The 7,500-nt window shown below is 43.7% G+C and overlaps 4 protein-coding genes across 4 annotated transcripts in view; 2 read left to right on the forward strand and 2 right to left on the reverse strand.

Annotated features, from left to right (window-relative positions):
• The first annotated feature begins 1,902 nt into the window (after positions 1-1,902).
• Positions 1,903-2,304, forward strand: orf133a (hypothetical protein). Its single transcript has one exon. The coding sequence runs from the start codon at positions 1,903-1,905 to the stop codon at positions 2,302-2,304; it is 402 nt and encodes a 133-aa protein (YP_010185200.1).
• Positions 2,305-4,133: 1,829 nt separating this feature from the next.
• orf163a (hypothetical protein) lies at positions 4,134-4,625 on the forward strand. Its single transcript has one exon. The coding sequence runs from the start codon at positions 4,134-4,136 to the stop codon at positions 4,623-4,625; it is 492 nt and encodes a 163-aa protein (YP_010185201.1).
• Positions 4,626-6,335: 1,710 nt separating this feature from the next.
• orf115b (hypothetical protein) lies at positions 6,336-6,683 on the reverse strand. The gene has a single exon. It carries the CDS (start codon positions 6,681-6,683, stop codon positions 6,336-6,338), a length of 348 nt encoding a protein of 115 aa, YP_010185202.1.
• A 107-nt stretch (positions 6,684-6,790) lies between these two features.
• The window catches only part of orf254a (hypothetical protein), a 765-nt gene continuing 55 nt past the window's right edge, over positions 6,791-7,500 (reverse strand). Inside the window, exon 1 of the mRNA in view lies at positions 6,791-7,500. This exon is cut by the window's right edge and continues 55 nt beyond it. Coding sequence (YP_010185203.1) covers positions 6,791-7,500 — 710 coding nt within the window.

A 7,500-nucleotide genomic window follows, 5' to 3' on the forward strand; every position in this document is an offset into this window, starting at 1 on the left:
TTTTACGCCCCCTCTCCCTGTGGGCCTATGGAAGAAGTGAAGACCGTGCGTGGGTGGAAACTTGAGAAAGAGACCAAGCTATTGGAATCCATCTTACGAAGTGCCATCCGCTTGACACTGACCGGGAGGGCTAAAGGCTAAATAATGAATCAATTGTCCAGTACCAGATCCATCGGTCATAAATCTTTCTAGAATCTAGAATATGGCTGCCTCCGCCCATGTTGAAAGCAAATTTGCTTTCATCCTCTCCTGGATATCCCATGCTTGGAAGCTAGACGTCACCCGCGCTGACTCAAGGCACTTTAAGTCGCTATCTATCCGAAGAACCTAGGTGCCCTACCTATTTATTGCAAAGTAGCTGTCAGAGTCTTGTATGCTCTAAGTAGCTTATGTATGCTCCTAGCTCCCTTTCGGCTACAGAATGAGAGTTATAAGCAACTCAATGTACACACCGGACTACCGTCCTATATTACAGAGGAAATAGCAAGAAACAAGAGCTACAGGAAGTTTATTTACTTAGTGTTATACGCTAAGGAACGACGAGCTACTTGGCTGCTTTCCGTAACGGCCCATCAATAGCTACTATAACAACAGGAACAGGAGCAACTTGAGCTTCTTAGCTCTTTAGCTCCTTCTACCATCGACTACTAAACAGATTCTTTCTCGATACGATACACTCTGAATACTATACAATAGAGATGCTACCGTATCGAATGCAGAGATTAGATTCTATTACTCAAGTGTTACTGCGAGAGTCTATAGTAAAGTAGCTATACATGCTTATATACCTATATATACAATAGCAAGTATATGCTTATAAAACTATATATTATTATTAGCAACTCTTGCTAAGTACTTTTATATATAGTAAACAAGAATACCCAAGATAACTACCGCCATATAACCCGAGTCTGTAACAACTGCGGTAACCCTATTATAGTAAACAAGAATCCGAAAGAGAGGTTGTTTACTTGCTACTCTATATGGCTTGTTTATAAGCTACTTAGCAAGACTAGCTAATATACTGTATAGAGAGTTAGCATACAAGACTATAGGCTACTGTGTGTGATTAAGCAAGATTGACCGCCCGTGTCTACTGCCTTGCTACTGACACATTGCACGAGGTGGCCAACCCGCGGAATAGCTTTTGGGTCGGCATAATCTAAAGAACCCCAATGCTGATTCCGAGACTTATCCTACCTACTCAAGCGGCAATCAATACACATTCAGTGATTTCGAACATCGCTTACGACATTTCGAATTCAGGGTTTGGGGGTTCAAGCTATATATTCATTGATATTGAGGAAGTAGAGGCAGATAAAATATGTGCCATCAACTTGACTACATGGAACTATCAATATAGCGTTCAAAGGAATCCTTTCTATCCTGTGAGCTCGAACCGGTAGTTCAAGCCCTGCTCTTTCCCAGTCTCCCTTTTCTATTATACACTGCCCGCTTTCTTCTCCTGATCCTCCACCAGCTTCGCCCCCCAGCCTTCCAACGGGAAAGACTTCAGTCCATTTCCGTGCTTCCTGTTCCCGCGGCAGACGTATGCTCGGTTGAAGCTGGATTTAGAAAGGGACAAAGGATCAGCAGCGGTGCATATATGATATTTATAGGTATAGGTGGGGTACCTAAGACAGATGCGCCTTGATCTGAACAATGAAATTCATTGCATACAACGAAGTAAGGGGGTGCCAACTTACACAATGAGACTACATGTTTGGCTCCCTTCACCTTTATAAATTAGAATAGTAAATCCTAAAAGTTGCGCTTCTTTCAAGCGAAAACTCGGATCAAGGGCTATCGACCCGACAGTGCTACGTTGGTCCATTTAGTGGATCCTCCCCCCAAAAACAAGATCATATTGAACAACAACTTCGAGGGAGATAGCATTGGGACATGCTATTACCTATGTATGGCTCTAACCCGGCTAGGATTAATAATGATGAAGTTCCGGAACTATTAGCTCTACTCGAGCTATGCCGTCTCTTGCCTTTGGGCCGCTGCCCCTCTTCCATCGGTTGGAGATGGGGGTTCCCAGTTGTTTTAGTACTTATCATCTATTTGATCTCACCTGCCCGGCATGGCATGCCATCACTCTTCCGTTGTGAACTCCGTTTCACTCGTTCAGTTGTTAGTTCTTGTCCCCTTTCTGACCAGGAAAGTGAACCTTGCATAAGGATATCCCAGCTCGAAAAACATTTCCTTAAAAAAAGAGAGTTTTTTTGGTTGGAAAATAAGGTATTTCATTCTCCGGCTATTTACTTTATAATAGCACTTCAAAGGTATAGCAGCTTATGAGGAAAAGCACCTCCATGAGGGTCGCGGATTCAGGTCCCTACTACACAGCAGTTATAAACACATAGAGCAACCACGAGCACACAGGATACTAACATGAAATTTTGTGACAAAAAAGAAGGCCATTCTCAGTATTTAGAAACATAGAGCAAAAAGCTGTTTGATAGAAAGTTGGATACGTTTGATAGTATGAAACCTTTAACCGAATAGGGCACCAAGCCAGCTTCCACTTGTGTTGTCTCCTGGGCCGGTTGACCCTTTACCAAACCAAATAAGACAGGTCCTACCTAAAAGGCAAGTTCCTAACTAAGAAACCTAAGCTAAAAGCGCAAGTGGGGTGTATCTATAGTCGGCTTTGCCGCTTCACAGCTCCGCAATCCCGCTTTATCTAAGCTTCGCAAAGTGCACTCTCAGTTCCCTTCGTACGACAGGGCCCCTGCCCCATTCTTCCCTCTATGGAACCAGGTCGAATCCTCAACTACATTCTAAAAGTAAAAGGGGTCTTGGCAATCTGCCCAATAGAGTCTAAAGCTGCTGCTACTTCGTCCCCTTCCTTGCCTGCTTCAATCAATCGTATTTATTTCGTGAAAACGGAAACGTACTTTATTAAGGCCGATGCCTGTGCCCTGCCGAGTGAAGGAGAGATTGTCGTACTTATGGGGATCAAAAGTGACTAGCCCTGGTCTGGGAGTCCTGAGAATACTGAATACAAGAAGGTATCATTTAGTATCTGTTGACCGGACTAGTCTCGTCCCATCTGGGCTGTTTTTGGCTAACATAGAAAAAGGGTAGGATTCCGTTCCCGAGGGACCTTCAAATACTTCTACTCGTCCTGACTTGCTCAGCTTTCGACTAGAGAGTGGACCTTCTGGACATCCGGAGCGCACTCAGATTGGCCATTGAACAGAGGGGGGCTTTTCACCTGAACTGAGACCCCGAGATGCCGATTGAGACCCGGAGATGCCCATTTCACTGCCCTAACAACCAGAAAAGCGGAGCAGCTCCTTTGTTGGTGCCTTTCCGCGGAAAAGTAATTTAGTTTCTTTCCAGCTCTCTAGTATACTTATTCTCTTTCTTATGCTGTTTTCTGCCTGTAGTGTGGTTCTGTCCCTACTATTGATAAAATCACTGGATGCTCTTGCTGCTCTGCTCCTCTAGTCATTGAACCAGCGCACTCCAATACAAGCTTCTCTTCTTTAATGAATGGGACTGACTCGGCTAAGTAAAGTGCAGTATCGGTTCTAATAAAGAGAAAGAATCTATCCTTACCCTACTGCAGGAAAAAGCACTTTCTATCCCCCCGCGCTACAAAACAAACTTATCTAAGCACTCAAAACAAAGCTGAAATAAGGAATGGGAGAAGCTATAGTGCAGATCACTTTTCACTTTCTCTAGAGTCCAGCCCTTGGACTTGGTTCTATCAGCTATGGAGTCTTCCTCTTGTTCTTCCCTTCTCTAGTACAGATCCAATCACAGGATCTCTGTATGTATGCGCTGATGAGCTATACCTCCCGGACGAAACACTTCTCAACCCTGTAGATGTATATATAGAAGTTTGAGTTCTGGACGTCTTGGTATTGGATCCGCTCTTCTGTTAGCATAAACATGAATTAGATTCTATTCGTCTTCTTTATTCTTAAGAGAAACCCCCCACCCGAACCATTCGAGAGGGCTTGGTAGTCTTAAGCTTAAGAAAGGTGCGAGTTTAGAAGAGCTTTCTTTGGAAAAGAAAGAATCTTTCCCATGTCTTTCTTGTCTTGGTTGGACAAATCCAACTTCCCACAAGTCTTTCTTCAAAGAGCAAGAAGCGGGAGAGAAAATGCAAAGTCTGAATGATACACAGCCCACTTGAGCAATTTGCCATTATTCCGCTCATTCCTATGAAGATAGGGAATTTTTACTTCTCATTCACAAATCCATCTTTGTCTATCTTGCTAACTCTCAGTTTGGTCCTAGTTCTTATAGTTGAACTATTTTCCCCTCTTTTTATGGAGATAAAATCTGTGGCGGTAAATTCCTCATCATGTTCTAATAATGGAAGTGGGACGAATCGACTCAAGGTACCTGAATTCAAAGAACAGATTCGGGGCTTTATTGTCGATGAAACCCAAGACTACCTCGTGCGATTTAAAGGGGATATTGAAAATAAGTTTACCGACGCTTCGCACCATGTTCAGGCCGTACCTTTTCTTGCTCAGTTAACAGCAGGGGTCGAACAGGATGTAGGTTTAAGCCAAAATGAATTAACTGTAAAGGACTTAGACAGAATTTGGAAGACAGTGCATGGTGAGAATGGATACCATGGACGGCAATGTGGTGTATGACAATCTGAGAGCCTTAATCAAGGTGGATAGCAAGCGTGGCCCCGGTAGGTAGCTTTTGCTATCTTCTTCTCTGTTTGGAAAGAGAGCTTTTTTAGGGAGTAACTAACGTTTCTTCCTTCTTTTCTTCTGAATCCTTTTCCCATACTTTCACTAGTGATTTCTTAGTTTGACTCACAACTGAAGATTTTATAGCACTCCTGCTATGATGAAAGTTTCATTTTTGATGGCAATTGAAATACAAACTATATAAACAATTACGAGCGCCCTTTTTGCGATCAAGGATGAACCAAATTCGATGCATAAGGGACTCTAGGAAATTGGTTCTTCAGCCAAGATTACTTAGTGGATTCGGGCCTAACTAGCCGGTTTCGGGTATGCAATCATGAGCGTTTCATTCAATTTTAGCACTTCATCTTGATCCACTTGCATCTAGGAATAGCTAAAAAACATACTTCGGAAAAGGACGAGATAAGGGCGCTTCTTCCTAAAAAGAGAGGATTAGAGCCCACTACATCGCTATCAAAGAACACGCGTTCTGCCATTCCTACCAGCATTCGAGGATGCTTGGATCTCATCCAGTTAGGGGAAGTCGTTCCGCACTCCTTGGTTTTCAACTTCTTGCGATACTTGGATTTTAGATTGGTACAGTAATAGAGTGGGCCCGGTGTGATGATACCTAATAATGCCTTTTTAAAAAATATCGGAATCGCCTTCTATCACTTCCTTCGTTGGTCGATCGGCAAGCTTACCTTAGTGCAGCGCTCTGCGCGCTTGAGCATTTTATACTAGAAGTTGAACTGACTACGACCCGAGCTAGTTTCTATAATCCATTCCTGCCCCGTGTGATTAGCTGCATAATCGATTATTGCATGCTTAAGGATGGGCCCTACTTATCTTATCTGCTGGACCTGATCGATCAGAGCTTTAAGATGCTTATTCTCTTGAGGGAATATCTTATAGAAGAAATCCTTCTAGGCCAACTACTCTCATCTCAGCGGATCTGATGATTCTAGGGAAAATAATTGAAATAAGGTATTCACTTCGTTCAGTCATTAAATCCAGGCTAATAATTCCTGACTCTCCCTATCCCTTAAACTACAAGCTTTGAAGCCCTACCATTATAAAAGTAAAATAACTTTCACAAAGCGAAGGGACATTGCTTACAACTCAAAAGGACGGGATGTTAATTTAGGCTAAGGCGTCTGAAAGGTCTCAGATGCCTGGGCACATATCCATGGGACAGCTTTCATCTAATGCCTTTGTTCGGGCCGGACTCTTGACTTGGTTGGGGCTGTAACCTTTCTCCCAAGGGCTTAAGTGAAAGATCACTCCCAAGATAAGGCCTATATGGGCTCGCCGGAGGAGTCTAAGGATCATTTTCGTAGGGAGAATTTCACTATGAACTCCTCGGACAATCCTAAGTAAGGAGCAAATGAACTGAACCTTTCAAACTTGGCTTTCTCGCTGGCTTCCTATGACTACCACCAATCGGTGGCATTCTATCCCATTTCTAGGTTACGTAGTATCTCGACTGTAAGGTCACATCCTACGTTCCAAATAGAATCATATACAGTCAAATCTATTGGGAGCATGGCAGCAAGAAAACCGTATTTAACGTTCCTACATGTTCCAGTTCCATTTAAAGAGAAGTTCTTATTAGATGCCAGAAGTCCTACGGATCAAATCTATCATGTCGCGAGGTAGAATGGTTCAACTCATATACAAGAAAATCGATACAGCTCTTATTAGATCAAATACATAGAATAAAACCGGTATTCTCAGTCGGCGAAGGCTCCTCATAAAGTCGTTGATTTCCCTTATTTTCTCGTATAAGTTGTGGGGATCATAGACATCATCAGGGATTTTAATATTCCCCATGGACAAGAAAAAGGCCAAGAGAAGAGCTATTATTAGACTAATCCAAAGTATAGCCGTCCAATTCCTAAGCCTGTTATAGAAAAGTTTTGGAGCAAAAAAAAAGAGAAAGCAAAAGAGTATTCTTATGACGGGCCCCACGATGCCTAAGTAAGGAGCCGTGCTTTTTCTTATTATAGGCATAGGCCTATTATTCGCTTTATCGGCGGCCGGGGCGGCCTGCTCTACTAACGTCTACTACTCAATCTTTTACACCGGTGTATCGTCCTCTCACTACCAACCAGCAGACATCATCTGTTGTTTTGGTTTTCTTCCCACTCGCGAACCGCTTTGATCAAGAGATCCGCTGCCTTTCTCCCAGAAGCGGGACGGCCGTGTTGGTTCGTGATGGATTCCATGATAGCCTGGATCCTGTACAGCTTCTCGGGTGAAGCATGCTTCAGGTCTAGCTTATCCTTTGTAGCAATGATAAAATCCCCCCGGGCTCGGATTTTACTGAAGCGTGATAAAAAATATCCCAGCTGCCCAAACACTTCTTGGGGAGAGGGGGCGTTGACAGGGCCGGCCTGGGCACCGGGTTCTTCCCCAAGCAATTCCCCCTGACTTATTTCGGGGGAAGGAATTTCCAGCACTTCCGCCTCTTGGGCGGGTGCCGAAGCAGGTGTCCCCTGCTGATCAGCAAAGACATCAAAGTCTGCTGTTTTCACGCTAGATAGCGAAGGCACGGGGGATGATGACGAAGGAAGAGACAGCTTTGGGCTCCAACTCACATCACCCTCATCCATCATGAGGATAAAGGGGGGGTTTAGGACAGCTCCAGCCAAAGCAAAAATGATTAAACCCTTCCGCCCAACCATCTGGCCTAAAAGAAAAAATATACCTTTTGCAACAAGGCGCGATTGAACCATTTCAACAATAATCCCGAGATCCAAAATAAAGAGTCCCATGACTAAAATTCCAATAAGACACAGACCCAGACACCCGCGTGGAAACATTCTCA

The sequence above is a fragment of the mitochondrial genome of Apium graveolens, assembly GCF_009905375.1.
Source record: "Apium graveolens strain L.+W99A mitochondrion, complete genome".
NCBI lineage: Eukaryota > Viridiplantae > Streptophyta > Magnoliopsida > Apiales > Apiaceae > Apium > Apium graveolens.